Consider the following 26,138-nt stretch of genomic DNA (forward strand, 5'->3'; position numbering starts at 1 on the left):
GCGCAAAACACATCATTAGAGATCTTTTACGTTATGAGTTCATTATGAAACTGTGGTGGGACAAATAAGACTGTGGCGGGTAATTAATGGGGAGCACTGCACTCTTAGATTTTTCATCATTTCATATTTTCAAAATATCAGCAACTATCGGCACGCTTAATCGGTAAAACCGGTATATCGGTCTACCTCTAATTTCCACCCAAATGCACCATAACGCAGTTTGTGGACAGGAATTTTTCTCCTGCTGTGAGTGATCATAGACTAGTTAACGCAGACCCAACATGTTGAATAGTGACAGAGCTGACTGACAAGTCAAGTAGTTGGTGCAACCTCAAACGTATTCATGCTTTCTGTCACAGGTCAAACGGTGAGTGGCGAGTGTCAGGGAGAGATGTTGGACTATAGGCGGATGCTGATGGAAGATTATTCTCTCAGTCCAGAGATTGTGCTTCATTGTAGAGGGGAGATTGAGGCGCACTGCTCCGGTCTGCACCACAAGGGTCGAACCCTCCACTGCCTCATGAGGGTGTCCCGGGACAAAGGCATATTAGAGGACCACTGCCAGAAAGCTGTGAGTTAAATGTGTAGTTGATGCCATTGTCCATTTGCTTTTTTCTTTCTTTCTTTTTTTTTATTTTTATCAACGTCAAGATTTTAGGTTAAAATATATATGAATGAAAAAGGGGAACTGTATGTGTTTGGTCCTGTGACTCTTTGCCATTTTTATTTTTCACCCTTTTTAGCTTTTTGCCTTTACTAGTTAATTTTAAATAGTCCTGCGGTGTGACTAATTAATTTTCTTTTACAAATATTTAGTACAAATATTAAATTGTGTCTCTCTGCATACAAACAATGATAAAATAATTAGCAAAATGATATTTAAAAAGTTTTGCGTGGCTTACTACATGATATATTTGCTTTCCAAATTATTTTCATGTCTACTACCCAGGTGCACATTAACACACACTCACTTGCTAGAAGGGCTGGGTAGTATATTGGTGTATATAAAAATGATTACATATTTCTTCCTTGTGTTTAGTTTAGCGGTTGACCGATAGTGGATTTTGCAGATGGGGGTGGAAAATCAACCGATAACAGATTAATCGGTTGATAGTTTTTAATAATATTAATGAAAACACTGCACTCAGTGTAAAATAGCGCTGAACTTTATTACAAAATTAATAATAATTATTAAATTCGTAATTAGTCGTAATTATTAAATAATATAAAATAAATAAAAAATCTGTATCCAAACTAAAGACAAAAGTTCAAATAACATAGACACTTCAAATAACAAATGAACTCCAAATAACATAAATGGTTATATACAAAATGAACCAAAGAACCCTCCAAATAACATAATCTGAATTTGTAAATGAAATGGGTGAAAGAAAAAAAATGTAATCATAAAAAAAAACTATTGACAAATATCAACATGGATTTTTGCAGATAAAATATAGTTCCAAAAGTAACTCGGTGCCGATTAATCGCTAAAACTGTAATTAATAAAACCGATATATCGGCTGATCTTTAGTTAATTCAGTGAAAATATTTGGCAAACAATTCTTTTTAACTACATTTTACTTCCTTGCATTTAACATTTTGAATGTAATGGCTTTGAATCAACTGGTTTGTCTGATTTAAAAAAAAAAAAGTAATCAATCACAATTTCAAATAATCGGCATGAGAAATTATACTTTTGGGCTGTATCGCCCAGCTCTACTGGCTAGATAATTTTCATTACATTTTACTCAGATGAGCACACTTGTAGTCATTCACTGCATCTCTGTCCTTCCTGTAATTAATGAACTGAGGTTGATTAATTTAATTCATGAATGCAAGTAGCTCGTTTTCATTCATATTAAATAATGCACTGTCTGTGATGAATGACTGTGATTATAGCTTTCCTATCTGTCTGTGTCCATCAGCTCCAGACACTGATACAGGAAACAGACCCCGGGGCAGACTATCGCATCGACCGCGCTCTCAACGAGGCCTGCGAGTCTGTCATCCAGACCGCATGCAAACACATCCGCAACGGAGACCCCATGTGAGTGCCAATGTGTTTTGAAACAGCCTGTGTTAAATTAGATTCCAAATTGGTATTTGTGCCAGACAGTCGATTATGGAAAAATGAATTCTGCTAATAGCCATTTGTTGTTCCTGGAATATGATTTAAACTGCTATAATGAGAAGCAAATAGTGACTTTATTAAAGAGACCAAGAAATGGCTTGATGGACTCAGTTTTCTTTCCTGTATTGACGTATTTCCTATTGAAAAAGTTGGTGCAGAATAAATTGAAAGGCTTGTCCCTTTTCTTTAAAGTAGCTTTTAGTCTACATAACAGCCATGAACCATTATTTGCTACTTTTGCTTTACTTTACTTTGGTATTTAAAATAATTAAGGGGGAGGGACATTCTCATTCTAGAGAGCATTTGATTGGACAGAAATTTAGATACGCCCCTAAGTGCAAGATGATGTCATCGATATTTTGGTCTGCTTTCTTGGAAGAGAAAGAATGTAAATTTGAAATGGGTTATAACCAAGTTTCAAAAACTTTCCTGGCTGAATTTTTTATTTTGTTTAATACTTTTTCTGAAGAAAGATAAATATAAATGATGATGAAAGCCAAAATTTTAAATGCCATGGATCAGTATTTACGGAGTAATCCTTTGTTGTGATGGGTGGGTCAAAATTATCATTTTCGGCTATGATTTTGGAGCAAACCTGCAGGTCAAAAAGCAGTATCATTATTTTTTTACACAGAGATAAGTAGGTCTGTTACTAAAATCAGTTGACGTCAGCACCCCGTGTTGCATTACATGCCAATCCAAAAATGGGAAATAACACTTTTTGTGTGTTGTCTTCCCAAAGTTGGAGTGAATATAACTCCAGAAGTATTAAAGATATTTAAATATCCTTTTAAATTCTGGTTCAGAACAAACTTTCCTTTTTGTATCAATTTTAAGACCCTGTCTGGTTAAATCCCAGAGATATGGTGCTTTCAGTGTGGCTCAATGTAACAGACATGGACTAGATGCCACAAAACTTCAATTTTGTTTTCATGGAGTGTCATTGGGAAGCTTGCTATATTTGCATTTCATAGCAAGTCCTGTTTTGTCACTCCTGACATTCCTTTAACTCATTGTTTTGAATGTAACAATGCTAACCTGTTTTCACACTGACTAAACCAGTTTTACAGTTAACAATCAAGTACGAGAGCGCTAGGACAGATATATTCACAGCCGCACAAATGCAAATCAGTTCTTTTTAACTGTCTATATCGATGAATCGGTTTGTTTATCGTATCACTTGCAAGTGTTTATGGAAGTCCCTGTGAGGCATTTTACGTTTTACTAAATTTTACTGTATTTAACTACAATTAAAAATTACTTGGCAACAATGACTGTTTGATCCAAATTATTGTTCCTGTTCTTTAAAAAAGACTTTTTATCCATTTCAGAGCAAATACAAAAAGATTTATTGTCAGAATGCTGAACATTTTACATTTTAGGCAAGGGAATGTCATTTATATAGCACATTTCATACACAATGGCAATTCAGGTTTTTTTTATTTTTATTTTTTACTAAAGTTTTGCTGCATTTTACTATTATTTATTCTGGATTCAGATTAAAACGTGTGTGTGTGTGTAGGATTCTGTCTTGTCTTATGGAGCACCTTTACACTGATAAGATGGTTGAAGACTGTGAACACAGACTTTTAGAGTTGCAGTACTTCATCTCTAGAGACTGGAAGTGAGTAACAAACAGTTTCCTTTTTATTAACCGATTCCTTCAATATATAATGTTCATCAAACATCCAATGTCTTTATTTTATACCACACTATTAACTATAACCAACGACCAGAACTAACTTTCAGATACACTACAATTAGACCTATCAAAAGTGGACCCAAAAATTAAAACTCACCCATGTTGTTCACATTCCGTATGCTTTGTATGATCCTCTTTTTTTTTTTTTTTTTTTTTTTTTACTTTTTTTGGTTTGAACACAAAAGGAGAATTTTAAGAATCTTTACACAGCTCTTTTCCATACAACAACAATTCATAGTGTCAAGCTTCAAAAAGCACCATAAAATATATATAATATGGTGTTCTAGAAGTATGGACTACTGTTATGGTGCTTTTTGGGTCTTTTTAGAGCTCGACAGACATGGTCACTATAAACTTTCATTGAATAGTAAAGAGCTGCTTGTACATTCTGTAGAACTTCTCCTTTTGTGTTCCACTGAAGAAAGTAATGTGCTTTGGAATGGCATGAGGGTGAGTAAAGTGAGTTTTCATTTTTAGGTGAACTATCCCTTTTAAGAGAGCCCCTGTTGTCGAAATCACTTTGTTCATATGTTGGTTTGTTGGTACTTAATGTAGTTTGATGTTAGATCAGATATTTTTGCATAGGTCACCTTCAGATATTAGCCCATGTGATGTATAACCTCTGATTCTGGTTGTAGACTGGACCCCATCCTGTATAAAAAGTGTCAGAATGATGCCGCTCGTATCTGTCACACTCACGGCTGGAATGAGACAAGTGAATTCATGCCTCCTGGTGCAGTTTTCTCCTGTCTGTACCGCCACGCTTACCGCACTGAGATGCAAGGACGAAGGGTACGACAATCACTCACTATAAAACATTCAACCAATATAAACACTCTTTTTAAATTAACTGCATTGTGAACTTGGATCAGAAAATGAGATTTTTTTAATTTTTTTAATTTATTTTTTTAAAAGAGTTTAAGGGATTTTACCAGAACTTTGAAGCAACAGTGGCGTTTTGTCTTTGTGGTTCAGAACTTTTGTATTTTTTATTTTTTTTTACATTAATAAATACTATTAACTAACTATAAGATTTTACAGAGGATTTTAATTTAAATATGTTATAGGAGCAATAAGTGACATTCAACAAAGCTTATCTAAGTGTTCCTAAATGTAACCACAGAGTTCGTTGGAAAGTTCGGAAGACAGTTTGGAAGTAAGTATCCTATGGGCTAATGCTTAAAGGGTGAATCTCATGAAGCCTGTAAAGAACATGTCGGGTCATATTCACCCCAAAGTCAAATTAAAAAAACATGTATCATATTTTGCAAGAAAATATATCTATTTTTAGTGTAAAGTATTTATACATCATGTTGACATTTTCATGACAGCGGTGCACGTTCCACCCACTCCCCCAAATGTCATTACTGTAATGCAATTAAATCTCATTCTCTTCACCGTAATGCAGAAAATATATTTAAATTGTAAATTATTTTTGTCATGTTCGCATTTTTCATGTCAATTTAGCACATTTCTGCCCCAAGTCTAATTACTGTAATAGTAATGAATATCATTTCATTACTGTAATGCAGTTACATCTCATTTTTATTATTGCAATGCAAAAAATTTATTTAAATTGCAAAAAATCTATTGAAATGGCAAAGTATTTATAATTCATGTTGACATTTTTCCATGAAAATTAAGTACATGATCCCACCAAATCTAATTTCTGTAATGCAGTTAAATCTCATACTCAATAATGTAATGCAGAACAATCAATTATTTACATTTAGTGATGTCAGTCAATTAAAATGTTTAATTGCGATTAATTGCGGATTTTGTTTTGTAGTTAATCACGATTAATCGCACATTTTGAATGTGCTGAAATTTGAAACTATATATACTTTTCCTGTCATAATGCGTTTATTTTCATCTTAGGAAAAAACACAACAATATTTAGCAATATAATGCTTTACTAACATTTTCCAAACAAAGCCTTTCACAGTATAAAGATAGAAATAAACTAAAATAGCACCACATCAAGTAATATTAAACATTTCCCAAAGTCTAACTGGGTGGTAGACAAATTGAACGAACTAGTCCCCATAGGTTGCATTTTCATTGCAATAGCTATTAAATCTCTAACTCAGATCTTCTGCAATCTGCCTGTAGACTGTGGCTTTCTGCTTTTCTACAGCAATCGTGAAGCTGCGTTCATGATTTGTGCCAGGGTGTCAGCACCACTTTGAACTCTACATGCTTGCGCTTGCAGACAAAAATTTCTCATTCTGCATTTTGGTGATAGTTGAAGACTTGACGTGCTTCTGTCGTAATTTAAAATGCACCTTACATAACCTGAAAAATACTTTATTTCTATCACAAGTCCCATCTGGGCTTGTTTTGTACATCAAATAGCATTAAGAAGTCCTTTCCCCATAGTTTTTATCATGGAAGAGCTGTTGTGTGTGCGCAGAGATTCTTTTATTTACTTTTATTTACTGAGATAAGAACCGTCTGTCACAGGCGAGAGCATAACTGTAAAATAGCGTGTTACGAAAGTACTGGCCATAGAATGTCTATGGAACTGCCGTGTTATGATATTTTATGCTAAGCTTGTAGGCTCAACTTGGTAGAAAGGCTTTGGTGTGTATGTGTTGTGAAGTGTGTGTCAGTGTAATGACTCTGGGAGGACACATTACAAAGGTTATGCTGGTTTATGTTGTATTAACGGTACATGCGTTAATAGCGATTAAGAACAATGAATGCGTTTAAATTTTTTTAATTAATTGCATGCGTTCATTCTGACAGCTCTCTTTAAATTGTAACTGTACATCATGTTGACATTTTATTGTACATAAATTGTATTTGTACAACAAATAAAATGTGCTAATTTTTCATGAATACAATATCATGATTTTAAAAAATGGCCCTAATACATGCTTCATTTTCTTATGCAAAATACACTGCCTGGCCAAAAAAAAGTCACCCTTTGGATTTAAATAAGCAGATACTTAAGAGCCTATGATTGGATCATTATTGCAGTGATTAATATGTTTTAGCTGGCAACAATTCTTTTAACCATAACTGATGCAGTGTGTATCTTCTCATTTCTTAAACAACCATGTCGGAAGACGTATCCCGTGGTCATGGAAAAGATGTTACTGTGTTTCAGAAGGGGCAAACTATCTCAAGCAAAGAAAACAACTAGGTAGATTGCTGAAATCACTGGAATTGATGCACCCGTCATGCATAGTGCCCACTGTACAAGTCTCTTGAGGCAGTGTTATGATCTGGGGTTGATTCAATTGGTCAGGTCTAGGCTCAGCAATGTTATGCGGCAATAAAATGAAGTCAGCTGACTACCTGAATGTACTGAATGACCAGGGTATCCCATCAGTGGATTTTTTCTTCGCTGGCGGCACGGGCATATTCCAGGATGACAACGCCAAGGTTCATCGAGCTCAATTTGTGAAAGAGTGATTCAAGGAGCATGAGGAATCATTTTCACACATGAATTGGCCACCACAGAGTCCTGACCTTAACCCCATTGAAAGTCTTTGGAATGTGCTGGAGAAGACTTTACGGAGTGGTTCGACTCTCCCGTCATCAATACAAGAGCTCGGACAAAAATGAATGCACCTCTGGATGGAAATCAATGTTGTGATGTTGCATAAGGTTGTTGAAACAATGCCATGACGAATGCGTGCTGTAATCAAAGCTAAAGGCGGTCCAATGAAATATTAGAGTATGCAAGATTTTTTTTTTGACCAGTCAGTCTATAAAATGTAAATTCTTGACAGGTTTCATGCGATTCACCCTAAGAGAGAACTTGCATGCCATGAGCAAATTATGAAGGAAAATGAAGGTCTTTTTTTTCCCCTTTACAAAAACTAAAAATCATGTTAATTCATGTCTTGGGCTGTAATTGTAGTGATTGATGGGAAATTACTCATGATATGGGTCTTTGGGAATAATTTTGCAGGCTAATTTACATATCAGCATTCTTATACTTTAGGGTAATTGGATCAACGTTCATGACTCCAATCAAACACATACACACAGAATGTTATTTATAGTAGATTAGCTGTTCATAGAGAGACGTAGAACTGTGTTTGTGTTTGATTGTATGAGTCTGTTTGCATATTTAATATGTATGTGTAGAAATATGTGCTAATGCATTGGAGTGAATCTATAGTTATCTCGGGACTGCAAAGCAGAAGTTCAGAGGATTCTTCACCAGAGGGCGCTGGATGTCAAACTGGATCCAGAATTGCAGCAGCGTTGCATGACAGACCTCGGAAAGTGGTGCAGTGAGAAGACTGAATCTGGACAGGTCAGTATAACAATATAGCTGGCTGTTTCTTCTTTTATGGGCACTATTGGCCCTGTGGTCTTTTAGAAAATAAACTCTTTTAAAACACACTTTATACACTCACAATAGTTTATTTTAACTACAACAGTGCATATACATGCAGCAAAGGAGAATTGTCATTTTTATAATTTTCTGATCCAGCAATTTCCATCACATCTCAAATGGTGTATTTTGTTTGATGACAACATTCTGTGGTGGAAAGGACATTTGAAACATTTTTCTGAAATACAATGGGCTACTCATTTGTCTTGCGAGGGCCAATTTCATAGCTAGCATTTTATGCATCCTAAATACACACAATTAAATAATATTTATACACCTTTTGCATAATTTGACAAAATTACAGCTTGACTGTAAATGACACTCATTAAAAATACTCTGCTCAGTGAAATTTGCCTTGATTTTTCTTTTTCTTCACACATGTTTCATATTGACATGTTGTCTCCTTGGTAACCAAGTCTACTGATAACATTTTATTAGTGGCAAAGTTGTTGGTTGTTGTGGAAATGAAGCCACAACTGAGGGAAAGATGTAATTTGTATAAAAATGTATTTCCTTTTTACAATTTAATTTATTTAGATGATCATATGTTTAAAAATAATTCACATCTTTATGAAGTTGCTTCATATTTTTACGATTAAACGTTTGGGGGACAAAGGTAAAACAATAAAATCTTTACATAAGACATGAAAAGTAGCAAAAGGAAATGAAGTTTCCAGAAAAAATTTTAAATCTGTTAGTTTGAATAAAAATCAAGAACTGAAACATAAGTCACATTCAATTAATGTGATGCATTTCTACATTTATATGTTATGCGTGTGTTAGGAATTGGAGTGCTTGCAGGATCATTTGGAGGATCTGGTTTCTAACTGCAGGGATGTGGTGGGAAATCTCACAGAATTGGAGTCCGAGGTACAAAATAAATATGCCTGTGTGTCATTTTACTGCTGTTTTGCTGTGAAGTTAAAAAGCCTCAGTGTTGAGTCATTCACTATATTTAGTCTATTGTTCTGCTCTGGATGCAAAATGTCTGGGCGTATTTTGGTGTTTATTGTGTGTGCTATCTTCCAGGACATTCAGATCGAGGCGCTGTTGATTCGAGCCTGTGAGCCCGTCATCCAGCCCTACTGTCACGTATGTCATTACTAGAATCATGACAAAGGGATAGTTCACCCAAAAATGAAGATTCAGTCATTGTTCACTCACCACTGTGTTGTTATAACCTTCTTTCATTTTCTTAACACAAAGGGAGAAATTGTGAAAATGTTTTGTTTATGGTGCTCACCTCTTCAAGCTTCAAAAGGACACAAAAGTGTAATTCGGAAGTCTAGTAAATTATTCCATGAGACTCATGATTGTTATGAAAGCATTTGATAAGGTTTGTTGAGAAACAAATTGAAATCTAATGTATTATTCAGAGAAACTGTGGACCGACCATTGATCTCCTTGTGCGCGTTCATGATAGGGCACGAGAGCAACAGTTCACGCAGCCCCCTCGTGACATTGGGGTGTTCAAGCAAAAAACTCGTTTATCTAAAAACAGGTCCTCCACAGCGTTAGTGACAACAGAACACAATACAGCTGCACGCAAAACAGAGAACAGAACTAATTAAACATGCCTGAAGAGTTTGTAGTTGAAGAATTGATGCATTTCTATGCCCAGCCTTATTTATTTTTTTTAAGTTTTTGAACCAGTGCCAGTTCAAAGTTACACGCACTATGCCGAAAATAGAAAACAAGCGATCGATAGGATGTACCGTCACTCGTCATGGCTGGTTAGGACAAAAACTCTGATTACCATGGAAAATATGCCTTTTATCGCATTTCGTTAGCCGTCAGGTTAGGACACAGAGGCCTGTAGCCTCCTATGTTCTGTTTGATTTCAGAGTACTCCTTTTAAAAAAAAATATAAGCCTGGGCATAGAAATGCATGAATTATTTTGTGTGCAGCTGTGTTGTGTTCTTTTGTCACTATCACTGCAGAGGACCTGTTTTTAGATAAAATGAGTTTTCGCTTTAATGCTTCAATGTTGCGAGATTAACGGTCAGTGAACATTTTCACAAAATAATACAATCGATTTGGCTTTTTTCTCACCAAACCTTAATGTATGCTTTCATAACAATCATGAGTCTCATAGAATAATTTATTAGACTCTGAATTATACTTTTATGTTCTTTTGAAGCTTGAAGAGGTAGTCACTATAAACTGCCATTGTATGACATTACTGAGAACAAAATGTTTTCACAATTTCTCCCTTTGTGTTTAGAAAAAGAAAGTCATGTAGGGTTATAACAACACAGGGGTGAGTAAACAATGACTGAATTTTCATTTCTGGGTGAACTACTCCTTTAACTTTTTAGCCCACCATCGAGAGTGGCCTGGGTGTTAATTTCATACCCTGTATAAATAGCCTATACAGTCATGTTCTTGGTCAAGGTATTTCTTCATTTTTACACTTTCTTCTCTTTTCATTGTTCCTCCCTCTCTGGTAGGAGGTGGCTGATAATCAGATAGACACAGGGGATCTGATGGAGTGTCTCGTTGCCAATAAGCACCAGAAGGAAATGAATGAGAAATGTGCTGTCGGAGTTACACACTTCCAGCTGGTATGTCTGACAATCACATGCTCAGTCTGCTTTTTTATCTTTTTTCTTTTTGACTCAACCATCCATTTCTCCTCATCTTCAGATCCAGATGAAGGACTTCCGCTTCTCGTACAAGTTCAAGATGGCATGCAAAGAGGACGTGCTGAAACTGTGCCCAAACATCAAGAAGAAGTGCGAGCTGGGTTATGTTCATTAATCTGTCAAAATGAATGGTGTTTTAAGTGTCATAAAATATTTTTGTGGGGATGTGTAGGTTGTTTTTACCGGAGTGAGGCAAGTTCTGAATACCTCTTAAGTTTCATTTAATGATGGAAGTTACACGTTTACATTTGCAATACAGTTTCTATAGTAAGTTTAAAAATAAGAAAAGTTTACCAAAGTGGTTAACAGTTTAAAATTACAGGAAGAATACGTGAATTCTAACTCAGAGACTTATTAACACAGTTTTCTTTGCTCAGGCTCAAAAGCCACAGTAAAAAGGTTGGTTTTATGACAAGTCTCAATGCTGGTACTGGTAAAAATGTTTCAACGCTGATGTACTTGTCTGAAAGTAAGCTTTATCTATGTTATGTCTTCTAGTGGTGATGTAAAGTGTTTTTGTAAGGTTTTGCTGGTTTGTTTGCTCTCAGGGTGGATGTGGTGATCTGTCTGAGCACTACAGTGAGGAACGACACACTACAGGAAGTGAAAGATCAGCGAGTCTCCATGAAGTGCCGAAAACAGCTCAGAGTTGAGGAACTGGAGATGGTCAGTACATTCATGTCTTAAACTTAGTACATTTAAGTTTTCCCTTGAACATTTTATTTCATTTCAGGTAAAGTTCACCCCAAAATTGAAAATTGTCATGCTCATTTTTTTCCATACCTGTACGATTTTGTTTCTTCTAGGTAACACAAAAAGTTATTTTTCAGAATATCCCAGGTGCTCGTTCACATACAATGATAGTGAGTGGGGACTGGGACTGTCGAGTAGGGTTGAAACGATTAGTCGACTTTATTGACAACATCAACAATAAATAACTGCAAACTCCGAAACTGGCATTTCTCTGTGCGGTCAGCGCCTCTTCTATTAGTTGCCCGAAGTGCCCTGATCTAAGGGGGAGAGATTGAAACTGGACCTGGCTGAGGCATACTCTGTCGTGGGAATCCCTTGAGCGTGCGCTTGCTGCAGCTAGATTATAACGTGATGGCTCATGACTTATTAAATCATAATAAATGTCACTGTGCATTTCTTAACGTGAAGAAAATTGGCAATATGCAGCTCTATTAATAAGAGAGAGTTTGTTTTTTTGTGAGTTAAAGATGGATTGAAGTGAACAGAAAGGAGAGTGAGTGTAGTCTTCGCCCCATTATACACTGCAACAAAATACATTTTTGATTTGTTTTTGTTTTGGCCTGTTTTCCAATATAAATATCTAAAACTCCTTTAAAACAACGTACGTTTACTTCAGCGCTATACTGCAGAAGAAAAAATTGTTATCTGAGAATGTTGAATATAATATTAAAAATACAAATATTTTAAAATATCTAAAAGAGAACTACATATCTACGCAGAAGTATAACAAAGTGAAAAAATACACTTATATACAAAATACACTTATATGTACATACATATATTCTCTTAAAGCAAATCTAAATATCTTATATGTTGCTTCTCAAGTAAATCTTACTTATCTTGTTTTAAGGATTTTTAGATATTTGTAAATGGAAAACGAGACAAAAACACTTGATAACAATAGGATTTTTTACAGTGAATTCTTTACTAAATTGTATTCAAATTAATTCAGTGAACATCATTTAGAGGTATTTTTAAAAGATGATTTTGTCCTCTTTATTGTTAGTAAGCAAGTTTAATACAACATTTTAATTCAGGGTACAAGCTGAATAATCGGTTAAGAGCTAATGATTAATCATTGCAATAATTGACTAATAGTCGTTCGAATAATCATTAGATTAATCGATTATCAAAATAATTGTTAGTTGCAGTCCTTCTGTCGAGCTCCTAAAATGTCAAAAAGCACCTTAAATTTAGTTCATATGACTTGTGCACTATAAGTCAAGTCTTCTGAAGCCATGCAATAGCTTTTTTTTTTGTATTTATTTATTTTTTTTTTACCTGCTTTCTTAAATACTCTGGTCAATGGCTGCATCTAGCGATCTGATAGTTCTGAGTAACAACTGCACATTCAGGGATTAAGTCATATCAGACCGTTCATTCTGGTATTGCGAGTCATCTTTCATTCTTTTCTTATCAACCTGCGATCTTTACAAGCGAATAAAAAAAAATTCAACTCATATCAATGTTTCATGTCCATTTATTTCTTTATTTGGCAAGTAGTCTTGTAATAAGCTGGATAAAAAGCAGTCAGACAGTCATTTTCACACAAAAAAACACCAACAGAACTCTGACGCAAACCGGTGGAATTCAGCTGTGCAGCAGTTTTCTTTCTTCTCACATAATTGCAGAATTTCAACATTAATATTTTTTTTTTATTTCCATTCATTTATTTATACAAGACCCCTTCGCTTCGTGTGTACATGATCCCGTACAAAATTTGACGTTATTCTTGATAATTTTCCCACCATTGAAGCTTTCAAATATAATTTGTGCTTGTATTCATTCAAATAGTGACGCCCATAAAGTTAAACATCATTGATTCATACATGTCTCATATCATCATTGATATCAAATGTAATGCACCATATTAAAATGTACTCAAACCAAATGATGTCAACGACATTTTCATTTGTGGGGGGAACTGTTACTTTATCTATACTGTACCTATTTGACTGTTTCCTGCTGTATTGTAATTTTACATTTTATAGCGCACAGTAGTTTAATGCACTATTCCAGTCTGTCTTAGAACAATATACAAAATGTATTTTAAATGTAAAAGTGTGCATATTTAAAATCTAGATCTATTTTATTAAACAGATGTATTATTTTGTTTAAAGAAATAATTCTCCCAAAAATGACAATTCTCTCATTTGCTCATTTATGACTTTCTTCTGCAGAACACAAATGAAGATTTTTAGAAGAATATCTAAGTTCTGTAGGTCCATACAATGCAAGTGAATTTTGAAGCTCCAAAAATCACAAAGGCAGCATGAAAGTAATCCATATGACTCCAGTGGTTAAATCCATGTCTTCAGAAGTGATATGATAGGTGTGGGTGAGAAACAACTCCATATTTAAGTCCTTTTTTACTATCATCTCTACTTTCATATTCTTCTTCTTCTTTTTTTATTTTTATTTCTCCCAATTTGGAATGCCCAATTCCCAATGTGCTTTTAAGTCCTTGTGGTCACATAGTGGTTCGCCTCAGTCCGGGTGGCAGAGAATGAATCCCAGCTGCCTCCGCATCTGAGATCGTCAACCCGTACGTCTTATCATGTGGCTTGTTGAGCGCGTTGCCATGGAGACATAGCACGTGTGGAGGCTTCATGCCATCCACCGCGGCATCCACGCTCAACTCCCCAAGCGCCCCACCGAGAACAAACCACATTATAGCGACCATGAGGAGGTTACCCCACGTGACTCTACCCTCCCTAGCAACCGGGCCAATTAGGTTGCTTAGGAGAGCTGGCTGGAGTCACTCATCATGCACTGGGATTCGAACTAGTGAACTCCAGGGGTGGTAGCCAGCGTATTTTACCACTGAGCTACCCAGACCCCCTTCTTCTTTTGTTTTTGATGATTGCCACCTACTGGGCAGGTAGGAGAATTTATAGTAAAAAGGGACTTAAATATTGATCTGTTTCTTCTATCATATTACTTTTGAAGACCTGTATTTAACCACTGGAGTCATATGGATTACTTTTATGCTGCCTTTATGTCCTTTGGGAGCTTCACATTTTTGGTACCCATTCACACTGTGAGGACCTGAAAGACCTACAGAGCTGAGATATTCTTCAAACAAATCTTTGTGTTCAGTAGAACAAAGAAAGTCATACACATCTGAGATGGCATGAGGGTGAGTAAATGATGAGAGAATTGTTATTTTTGAGTGAGCTATCCCTCTAATGCTGTAGTATACTGCACTATGTTAAGTATTATTTCATAGAAAACTGAGTTATGTGATTGTTGTGTGTCTTACAGTCTGAAGACATTCGTCTAGAGCCGGATCTGTATGAGAGCTGTCGACAGGACATCAAACAGCACTGTCAGAATGTGGTGTTTGGAAACGCTCAGGTAAAGCCATCACACCTCCCGCAATATTCCTGTCAATTAGGAATGTCTAAAGAAGTGATACCGAGATGATACCACAATTGAAACAATTTAAGGATACCGGTGTTCCTTATTCAAATAATGTCGTTGAAGTCTCCATGAACTGTTGTAAAGATAATTTACAGAAATTGCTGGAAAATGGGTAGCATTTGTGATTTCCTTCCATCCAAAAATTAAGTACCTACTATTTCATAATATATACCAAAATCAACATGAAGATCACTATTGAAAAGAATTTAACATGAAACCATGTTTGCAACCCATTTCACTTCAGTAATGTGACATATATCTGAGTGAATCGGGGTATACGATGAGAAAGAAATGGAACTGGCAATTTTATAATTCAGACACATGGCGCTAGAGAGCACAATTCCATAGTTTACCTTTCAACTACAATATATCAAAACAACTAATCTGTGGTGTTTGTGTCTGTTCAGGTGATCGAGTGTTTGAAAGAGAATAAGAAGCAGTTGACTCAGCACTGTCAACAGAAGCTTTTCAGACTGCAGGAGACTGAGATGATGGATCCAGAGCTGGACTTCCAGCTCATGAGAGTCTGCAAGCAGATGATCAGGGTGTGTTTGTGGGCAACACGATGACAAACACACACAACCAGAGAGCTAACACATCACAGCTAGTTTACTTCCGAAACCTCATAAATTACATTCCAAAAGCCTCTAAAATATAATAATTGAGAGAAATATAGTTTGATTAATGTGTAGAAACTGTTAAAGAACATGAATTTGTGTTTGGTCGCTTTTTAATGTGTCTTTTATTGTGTGTCTACAGCGTTTCTGCACTGAGACGGATGCAAAGAACATGTTGCAGTGCCTCAAACAAAACAAGAACAGTGAGTTGATGGACCCGAAATGCAAACAAATGATCACCAAGAGACAGATCACCCAGAACACAGGTACAAAAACATTCACACACAGTCGCTCTCCTCACATCATTCACATGTTCATCTCGGTAGTGAGCCATTGATAAGATTTTCTCCTGGTCACAATGGACATAAATTGATTGGTTACAGTGGTCGACAGTTGGCTATTCGATTGATGAGGTCAGCTAGTGTTTCTATATATCTGTATCCAACTTATTTTGCAATGCGGAAGTAAGCAGCGGCTGCATTTCCGGCAAATGTGACAAAGTTCCACTCTCATTGTCTGCAATGTAAATAAATAGCAGGATAATAATACCAGAATTTAGTGATATAAGTTTATAAACTATGACAACCACAGGATGTACAGCAGAATGATGTCCTAATGTCAGATAATTTTCTAACTTCAGCATTTATAGTAAAAAAGTAAATCATTCACTTGTTGCTGTGTGTTGTATTGAAAAGATGGTAATAAAATCTGCTTCTTACTTTACCGAGATCGTGACGATACAGTGTTTCTTGTCTCCATGTAAACCTCCAGTCATACGTACCTGAATAACCTCTGATGATACCTTTATTTATTTCCAAAGGCGATGTTTCATAAGCCATGCTGAATGCGTGATCTGTGTGTCTGTTTACTATACACCACTAAGAAAAAGAGAATGCTCTCTGACAAGCACGGAGAGTAAAATGTGTTTATTAATTTGCCAAGATGAAGCAAGATGCAGTTTTGGTGCAAAGAAAGTTGAAGCAGCATTTGCCCTGCGGCTTTCTGCTCTCCGCTGGTTGTGTAAAGTTTGTGGAGGTGTGTCAGACGGCGCGGAAGACTGTCCGTATCAGCGCCTGATCTCTCATTAATTCTGCCTGTGCAACAGTGTGATAAAACAATGGCAAAATGTGATAAATGGTAAAAGTATATGTGCTCAAAACCAGTGAGTTTAGGAAAATCTTAATTAATAATAATAATATGACGACATATATTGCCAGCCTGTAATATAATGCAGCATGATGTTTTTGTATCGCTAAAATAGCCGGAAGTGGCTTATACCGAAAGTGGTCCACATTCTAGTTGATAATGGCGGTGCCCTAGTTTCGCTGAAAAATAAGTTGGATATGAAAAGTTGAAGCCAAATTTTGAGCTTCATTTTGACTGATTAGTTGACTAGTTGTTCAGGCAACCCACTGACTAGTCGTTTTGAATGTTTTTGAATGTATGTAATCTTGTACATCCCTAAAAGAAACACTCTGTCTTGTTCCGTTCTAGATTATCGCCTAAATCCGGTGCTGAGGAAGGCTTGCAAGGCCGACATCCCCAAGTTCTGCCAGAACATTCTGAACAAAGCCAAAGATGACAATGAGCTGGAGGGACAGGTCATCTCTTGTCTCAAACTCAAATACGCAGACCAGGTCTGAAGTCTTCCATAGACATCCATACGATATCGTAACGTGCTAGCTTTCGGCATTGTTTGGTCAAAGTACTGTTACTCATGACGAAGAGTCTGTGTTTGTGTCTGTAGCGTCTTTCTCCGGACTGTGAGGATCAGATCCGCGTGATTTTACAGGAATCTGCGCTAGACTACAGACTTGACCCGCAGTTGCAATTACAGTGCAGTGAAGAGGTAACATTCACCATCTGACAGTCTTCTTCAGATATACGGAGTTCTTTCAGTTTGAGTTGATAAATGTGAGGATTGTTTCGTCTTTCTTAGATCCCGCGGCTCTGTGCGGAGGAAGTTGCGGCGCAGGAGCAAACGGGTCAGGTGGAGGAGTGTTTGAAAGTCAACCTGCTGAAGATAAGCCATGAGGGATGCAAAAAGGTAAGACCTTTAGCAAGATTAGCAGGGTAGTTGCGTGCCCGAGACCGAGTGACCGAACCCTACCCGACCCAAACGTTACCTTCAGATTTTAAGCCTGAACCCAACCCGAAATTGCTCACTGTCTTTATAAATTCTTTTCCATGCAAGTATTGTTGCAACAGGCTGTATTTTATGTAAGCTTGGTAGGCAACATTCGTAACCATATTGTTAGAGTAAACATACACAGTTTTAACAAAGCACTGCAATACTTGATACTGTTTATCAAGCTGCCAAACTTTGCTTGGTGCAAAACAATCTGGAAGCATGTGTAACAATGTAACAGTCACAAGAAGTCCTTTGCAGCCTGAACTTCTTTACAATGTCCAGTCTTTGCGACACCTGTGCTAAAAACAAGCTAGACACAGCGCAACGAATGAAACCGAACACAGGTGTCTCGACATGCATTTTTGAAATGTGAAGTTCTTTTTAACTTGGTGTAAAAATGTGGCAGAAACAGCGAGGTGGGTGCAACAGTAGAAGACGTCTGCCCAGCACATTAAGTATATTTAGTAAAAACAGTGCAGACGCACGCAAAAACATGTTCGGTGTGAACAGCCCCCAACTCGTTCATTTTCGCATGTGTTTGTGAGTTGAGAGCACGTGTGCGGAGCAAGTTAGGTAGGCCTGTTAAAGTCACACTTGAAAAACTGACCCGAAACCGACCCGATACCCGGCAGTTTCTCGGGTCTGGGTCGGGTTGCAGACCTCTACTTCTTCATAGTGTCGAGTCATTGTGACACCTTCACTAAAAAAAAACTAGACGCAACGAATGAAACCGAACGCAGGTGTCTTGAGATGCGTTTTAAAAAATGCCAGTTCTTTTTAACTTTGCACAGCGTCTAAAAATTGTGTCTGTCCTGCACGAGATGCTGAAAAAACAGTGAGAAGCAGCACAACGGTCAAAGTGATCCTCATAGAAAAACAACTGAAAAACACTGTGTCTGTGATTTAGAGCAGGCAAAGTGTCTGGCAAACTAGTCAGTCCACTGGTGGCCATCTTTGGAACGTGCTCGGGCAGCTATTTTTCAGTGTAAACAAGCAGCATACAAGTGCAGCTCCTATTTACTTGGATGGGGAAAGACTGAAATCTCCAAAATGGTTGGTCAAGAGTACGATCAAAGAACATATTTCAAATCAGCAGTAAAATCTGACAACACTGGAATCATAAATTTTGCTTGAGTGGTGGTGCCATAGTGGGCTAAAGCACATAACTGGTAATCACAAGGTTGCAGGTTCGATCCCCACAGCCACCACCATTGTGTCCTTGAGCAAGGCACTTAACTCCAGGTTGCTCCAGGGGGATTGTCCCTGTAATAAGGGCACTGTAAGTCGCTTTGGATAAAAGCGTCTGCCAAATGCATAAATGTAAATGTACCTCAGTTTACGCTAAAAAACACAGTTTTCCTGGTTTGTATAGCTAATGCACATGCGTGTTCTCGAGTTGATTAACTTGTAGAAAGGAGTAGTTTCTACATCCGTTGACTGTTGGGTGTTCCAATTTCTCTCATTCATTAGAAATAGATCAATAGAAGTGGCTCCTCTCTGCTAAATAGTCTCTGGAACAGGCAAGCAAAATAAATTACCTTTAAATGAAAATAATATTATATGTTAAATAAATGTAGCCTGTATTATATTAAATATATATTATTATATTTAAATATGTATAATATTTTATTCATTAACTACCAACCTGACCCAAATCTGAAGTTACATTTGAAATAAAAGAAAAATTATTTAGTAAAAAAAAAATTTGATAATTATATATTGAATATTTATAATAAAAATAATAGATTTTTTTCATGAATTACAAACCAGAACCTGACCCTGAGCCTGATGGGAACAGATAAACCGCCGGGTTTTGGGCCGGGGTCGTGTCATGTTTGGGTTTGAATACAGACTTCTAGTATCCAATGGTGCATCCCATATTACTGGTTAGAGGGTTCTCTTTCTTTTTGTTTTCGCCTAGCCAAAATTTTGACTATCATTACAAAGTCTGGTCCACTTTTCTGCTTATTCTGACTAAGAATCACCCATTTACACCGTGTCCTAATCAGACGTGATGCGATTAAGAGACATGCAATAAAATTTATTTCATGTGAATCAGAGTATTTGTCCCAACCAGCCGTAACTGTGATGAGCAACAGGACATTGTCCATCTCTTGTTTTCTATTTACGCGCGTTGCAGTGATCCAAAATCCCTCTCCTCATAACTGCACATTAAACATCAAATATGTACTGATTGGCTGCTATTTGCTGCGCTGTGCAACATTATCGCATTCAGTGTGGGCAAATAAATTGCTTGTCACTGGAATCTCATTGCATCGCATCTGCTTAGGACATGGTGTTTGACAGAAGGATCTAACTGACACATAAAGTGACCAACCATAGTTCATATATTTATTAACCTACTCCAACAGTCAAAAGTTTGAAAACACTTGACTGAAATGTTTCTCATAGCTTAATCAAATAGTGCTGCAGCGGCCTCCACAAAAGGTCTGTCCAAAAGTATTAAGTAGCTATTATTTCATGTACATGACTCAAAAAACAAAGGACATGCCATTTACAGCTAATGGCCTCAAACAAAATGCTTAGTTATCTTTCAAAGATTCAATGCTGTGAACTTTTGAATCCAGCAGCTAGTTCTTCCTTAGAAGTGCTACCTAAATTGTATAGTTTGTGATAGTGGAGTGATATAAGCCTGTGCATCCTGACTAGAAGTCATCCAATAAGATTGGAACTGGCAGATTTTTACCAGCATTTGCTAGTTTTATGTGCAAAATGCATTAGATGCTCTGTAAACGATCTATGGCTGGACTATCTGACTCTGAGACTAACTTTCTATAACTAGTGTAAGTGCAGTAACGGGAGTCTTTGTATAAATTAGATTCAGCTTTGTTAAATAGTTCTTTGTTCCCCGCTGTAGGAGGTGCTGAACATTCTGAAGGAGAGTAAGGCAGATATCTTTGTGGATCCAGTCCTACACACAGCTTGCGCTCTGGACATTAAACACCAGTGTGCCGCAATCCCACCTGGCCGAGGAAGACGTAAGTATTTTTTTAAATGAACAGATGATTTTACGCTGCTTAACAGCTTATAGATACTGATTTCTATATTCTGTATTTGTACAGAGATGTCATGTCTAATGGAAGCTCTCCAGGATAAGCGTGTGAGATTACAGCCTGAGTGTAAGAAGAGATTACAGGACCGCATTGACATGTGGAGTTACGCAGCCAGGGTGAATAAAGCACGAATATACACGAACCCACCAAAACTCAACCTCTCTTCCATCCTCTTCTATCTTTGTTTTTTTAAAACCATATACAAGTACCGCTAATGATGACACTTTTTAGATATCGATACAAAATGTCAGTTATGTTGTGTTATTGAAGTACAGACTTTATTCCAAGACATAGTAAGATGCCTACCTAAACAGTGTTTTATGGCATTATAATGGCAGCAGAATAGCATCTCAGAATGCACAACATGTCAAACCTTGAAGCGAATGGGCTAAAACAGCAGAAGACCACGTCGGGTTCCACTTCTGTCAGCCAAGAACAGAAAACTGAGGCTGCAGTGGGCCTACCATTTGTGTATCTCAACAGAAAACAAAATTAATCAGACCAGGTGATGTTTTTTTCAGTTTTGGTGAGCCTGTGCCAACTACAGCCTCAGCTTTCTGTTCTTGGCTGACAGAAGTGGAACCCGACGTGGTCTTCTGCTGTTGTAGCCCAACCGCATCAAGGTTCGACATGTGCATACTGAGATGTTGTTCTGCTCACTACAGTTGTACAGAGTGGTTCTCATATTTACCATAGCCTTTCTGTCAGCTCTAACCAGTCTGGCCATTCTCCGTTGACCTCTCTCATCAACAAGGCATTTTCGTCTGCAGAACTGCCGCTCACTGGATGATTTTTGTTTTTGGCACCATTCTGAATAAACTCTAGAGACTGTTGTGTGTGAAAATCCCAGGAGATCAGCAGTTACAGACACACTAAAACCAGCACGTATAAGCATTTTTCGAGTGCCAATATCGCTACTAATGCATTTTTAACACAATCTTTCTTGATGTGTCTGCGGTTTGTCTTTCCTCTATAGGTAGCACCAGCAGAAGGTTTCTCTGACCTGGCCGGGCAGGTTTTTTCGTCTCCTGCCAAGAACTACATTCTGAGCATGCTGGCGATGAGCATTTTGCTGCTCTTCGTCATGGGTCTGCTGTGCGGTCGCATCACCAAGCGCGTGACGCAGGAGTTGAAGAATAGGTAGACGGGGTGGTGGGGCAGGGCTAGTGCGTTTCTGCTCCCCCTTTGGGGCAAAACGCCCAGCATGACCCATCCGCCATTCTCCGTACTGGGCCGGGGAAGGACACTGGTGTTGGTAAAGCAAACTTGACGGAGGTGGGGGAGCGGGTGTTGAGACCGTGTGTGCATTTTCGTGGTATCGCCCATGGCCACATTGGGACCCAGTTTTAATTGCAACACACACTTTATTTTTTTCCCCTGACTGTGCTTGTCCTTTGTCATCATTTGTAAATCTGCCTGCTGCGGAACCTGCAAGCAACCTTTCTGCTGCACGTATTTGTGTGTGCTGTAAAACCCAGCACGCCTGCCAACTCCAATCAAATCAGCTTTCTTCAAAATCAAGCTGTAATGTCGTAAAGATTTTTTTTTTTTTTTGCTTTCCAGCTAAATGTTTTTTATTTTTTATTTTTTTTTATTTATTGTGAATGTTTTAGCTGATTTAAATTGCAGTTGCATGAGGGGTTGCGTGATTTTGCTTTTGTGTTCATTTTGTTTTGTTATTATTTGCAAGGATGTTGAGCATAGGCAGCAAATTGTTGCAATTTTTAATGTCCATACTTTAGAAATAAGACTGAAGATGTGCATAGTGACAACGATTGAGTGATTGTTTGAATGCGTGTTTGTGCCTTTTTGCCCGTCTGAGTTAGAGATTCAGTGTTTTGTGTGTCAATGGATAATCTGTCCGTGAATCTCCTTACACGTTTGTTTTTATCAAAATGACTGGTTTGATCATGGGCTACTTTTTTTTTTTTTTCTTTCTTTCTTTCTTTTTTCCATTGGGAACATTAATTCTTTTTCCCTCTCTTGGTATTTCTTCCATCTTTTGGTTGGTTGTTTTTGTTGGGGTAGGGTTTCTTGGGTGGATGCGCTGTGAAGATATAAGATAGAACATAAATTCCACTGCTGTAAGTGTTGAAGGAGAACTGCTCTTAACTGAGCCGATTGCACCGGATTTACAAACTTCCGATTGTCCTGTCTCAGTCGCAATGTTAACATAAATTTAGCGGTGGCAGTTGATTCTGGATTGATTGGCTGGACTACATATCCCTGCTGACTGCATCTCACTGGCCGCATTAAGACGTCAGGCTGTTTACATGCTGTTATTGATGTAATATATGATGGCTATGGTATGGTCACCTCTCGTCTGAGTTGTCTAGCAGTCAACAGATCGTGATTTTATAGTACCACCTAAACAGACTATTCTGTTGGCTTAAAAACATCCCCAACCCTCGATACAAAAATTGAAAGCTTTGCTTTGATATCTGTCAATCAAATGCAAGTTTTCAATGACTCACCCATGTCTCAATTATCATTGGTGATGTTTTTATTGTTTTTTTTATGTTCTCAGAATGCCTTGCTCATATATCATTGGTTAATAGAGAAGTGTATGTCATTATGACTTTATAAGAGTGATTTTAGGAGAATTTTTGGTTTCAAACACTCAAGCTTTTAAAAAATGACCTTGTTTTTACAATGTGTCCATCTTTTCAAATGTGGTTTGTAAGGATTTTAAACTCAGTTCCGTCCATAATTACTACAGTTTCAGATTTTATTTTGAGCTTTGCGTTTGGTTTCGGGGTGAAATCTTTTATCAAAATTTTAGAGAACTTGCATGATTGCAATCCATTAAAAACTGTTGCTACACTGCAAAAATGATTTTCTTACAGAGTATATTTCTCTTCTTTTCCAGTAAAAATATCGAAACATTCTTAAAACAAGATGAATTTACTTGAAGCAAAATCACATAAGATACTTTGTCTTGTTTTCAGAGAAATCTAACATTTTGTAATGTTTATGCTTATAATGAGAAAAAACGATTTGCCAATGGGGAAAGAAAAAAAAACAACTTAATTCTAAGGGGAAACAAGTTTAGTGTTCTTTCCCCGTTGGTGTGTGTGTGTGTGTGTGTGTGTGTGTGTGTGTGTATATATATATATATATATATATATATATAAATTGTTTTTGCATCAACCCCACCACAACTGATTAATTTATTTGAAAACAAGACAAAATATCTTGTCAATCTGTCATTTTACTGGAAAATATGATGAAAACACCCAGTAAGAATGTTTTTTTTTTTTTCTTTTTTTTTTTTTTGCAGTGTATTGAGTTTATCTTGTGAACTCAACTCAAGCAAAATCTCATAATACAACCTTTTGTCAATTAAGTTGCTAGTTTACTGAATTTGTACCTTGTACATCTCTGCCTTATAAAAATAATTTGGCTTTTGTATTGCTATATTTGTATGCATTTTGTACAAAATGACATTAAAGTGGACTTTGTTTATAGTGTTTGTGCATTCAAGCTGTAATTTAATCATCTGTTTTCATGCCGGTTGGGGAGGGGAGTGGAACAGACCGTCCGTATTGTAAATAGCTGTAACATTTTAATAGAGGATTGTGAGTAAGATGAAAAACTAATTTTCTTTTTTACAGAAAACTTAGTCAGCCATGGGTTACACACTTAAACAAGGATCGAAAAGGATACATTCCAAGTAACAAAAAATAATTATAATGTAGAATACAAATTTTATTCTAATTATATAGCACACCCAAAAAGGAAAATTCCATGTTTCACATTAAAAATTACTTCTGCATGCAGGAAATTTTTAATTTTAGCCCATGCTATTGAATGTATCCGCATTGGGATGATTTCTGAAATAATTTGGATGCAAAACTCATTAAACAATATTTAAGGTAATGCACCAAATGTTCCTTTTGCTTCATGTGCTTTCAATTATTCTTATTATATCTGCTCATGCTTTGATTCATGACACCTGGATGTGGGTTTCCTGCAAAGATGTGGAAAAATTAGTAACAGCCAAATATTGTTTTAATTCATAGCTACTAATACAGCTCTTCCCTCCCGTGCAGCAGCGGAAAAAGGTCCTCCGTCTCTAGATTGTCTAAATCATTTCTTTTTTTTCTATTCCTTGAAGGTGATCCATAAATGCATGTTGTATATATTGATACAAACTACTTGTGGTGGTGTTATTACCATATTCATTTATAGTGACTGTAAACCACTGTTTAAATTGGTTTTCTGTTAGAATTCAATCTGACAAAACATGTAACAGAACATGTCTGGGTCGTATTTCACCACACAATCGAAAGAAAAAAAATGAGACTATTATAATACACTGAGAATACTAAGAATTGCACTTTTTTTTTTCTTTTTTTTTTTTTGGCGCATTATGGAAGACTTTTGTTGGGGGGTTAGCGGAGAATGTGCTTAATTATCATAATAATAATGCGATTATGCCAAAAAATTTAATGGTACAAAACTATTCTTAATTTTCAATATATTCACATGTGTTATTTTTGGGTGAAATATGACCCAGGTACGTTTTTTTGAGAGAATCCAATCAAGCTAACAAATCTAGTCTTTTCTAGCCATATTTCTTGTCTAGTTACATTTTATATTTGCATGAGCGCACAACAGGAAAGTAGTTTGTATCAATAGTTAGCAAAGGGTGCCAGTATGCAGTCTCAATATTATGTCCATGGCTGGATGAAAACTGCAACTTTTGGTTGACTATTCTATTATGTTTTCTACACTATTTTTGAACAAGTTAAAATAGCACTGGAAAAACGTCATATGTATGTGATATCTTCACATTCATTCACAACCACTGCTTCCTGTCTGTCAAATCTGAGATATGCCATAGAAATGATTAATGACATTGATGAATTTTGTATTTTCTTTCTGTGTACAAATGTATTATGAAAAGTATTTTTCCTCAAATCTGATTAAACGATGTACTATACATATATAACAAATCCAACTGAGCTTTTCTTTTTTCTTGTTTTATTCTGTACAAGTTGAATTGAACCGTTGTTAATAAAATGATCTGATGGTTTGTATCTGCTGTCAACTTCCTTCAGCTTAAAATTGAAAATGACAGACACATTAAATGGGAATCATAATTTGAGTTTTGGAAATGTTTAATGCATTAATGTGAGCGATAGCCCTGCGTACACAAGTACACGTCATGAGCCTAGAGAAGTTCCAGTATCTGTGCGGTCTTGTTTGGGTCGAATGACACCTGAGTGCAACATTCTCTTTGGTGAGATTCTGTACTAAACATTTCACTTTTCTGTTTCTCCCCAATTTCATGCTCGTACC

The 26,138-nt window shown here is 36.7% G+C and overlaps 1 protein-coding gene across 2 annotated transcripts in view; it reads left to right on the plus strand.

Annotated features, from left to right (window-relative positions):
• glg1a (golgi glycoprotein 1a) overlaps positions 1–25,876 on the plus strand; it is a 44,008-nt gene extending 18,132 nt beyond the window's left edge. Inside the window, exons 8-27 of one of the 2 annotated variants that reach the window (XM_051690341.1) lie at positions 360–571; positions 1,929–2,050; positions 3,657–3,758; positions 4,475–4,628; positions 4,960–4,992; positions 7,972–8,109; positions 8,974–9,060; positions 9,220–9,282; positions 10,642–10,755; positions 10,838–10,926; positions 11,385–11,502; positions 14,854–14,946; positions 15,420–15,557; positions 15,772–15,895; positions 17,124–17,266; positions 17,377–17,478; positions 17,569–17,676; positions 20,639–20,759; positions 20,844–20,950; positions 21,811–25,876. In XM_051690341.1, the coding sequence (XP_051546301.1) occupies positions 360–571; positions 1,929–2,050; positions 3,657–3,758; positions 4,475–4,628; positions 4,960–4,992; positions 7,972–8,109; positions 8,974–9,060; positions 9,220–9,282; positions 10,642–10,755; positions 10,838–10,926; positions 11,385–11,502; positions 14,854–14,946; positions 15,420–15,557; positions 15,772–15,895; positions 17,124–17,266; positions 17,377–17,478; positions 17,569–17,676; positions 20,639–20,759; positions 20,844–20,950; positions 21,811–21,978 (2,336 nt within the window). In that variant the 3' untranslated portion in view covers positions 21,979–25,876. The remainder of the gene's footprint in view (positions 1–359; positions 572–1,928; positions 2,051–3,656; positions 3,759–4,474; positions 4,629–4,959; positions 4,993–7,971; positions 8,110–8,973; positions 9,061–9,219; positions 9,283–10,641; positions 10,756–10,837; positions 10,927–11,384; positions 11,503–14,853; positions 14,947–15,419; positions 15,558–15,771; positions 15,896–17,123; positions 17,267–17,376; positions 17,479–17,568; positions 17,677–20,638; positions 20,760–20,843; positions 20,951–21,810) is intronic. The other variant, XM_051690342.1, reaches the window with a different exon arrangement.
• Positions 25,877–26,138: the final 262 nt, after the last annotated feature.

Source organism: Myxocyprinus asiaticus, chromosome 46, assembly GCF_019703515.2.
Source record: "Myxocyprinus asiaticus isolate MX2 ecotype Aquarium Trade chromosome 46, UBuf_Myxa_2, whole genome shotgun sequence".
Classification (NCBI taxonomy): Eukaryota; Metazoa; Chordata; class Actinopteri; order Cypriniformes; family Catostomidae; genus Myxocyprinus; species Myxocyprinus asiaticus.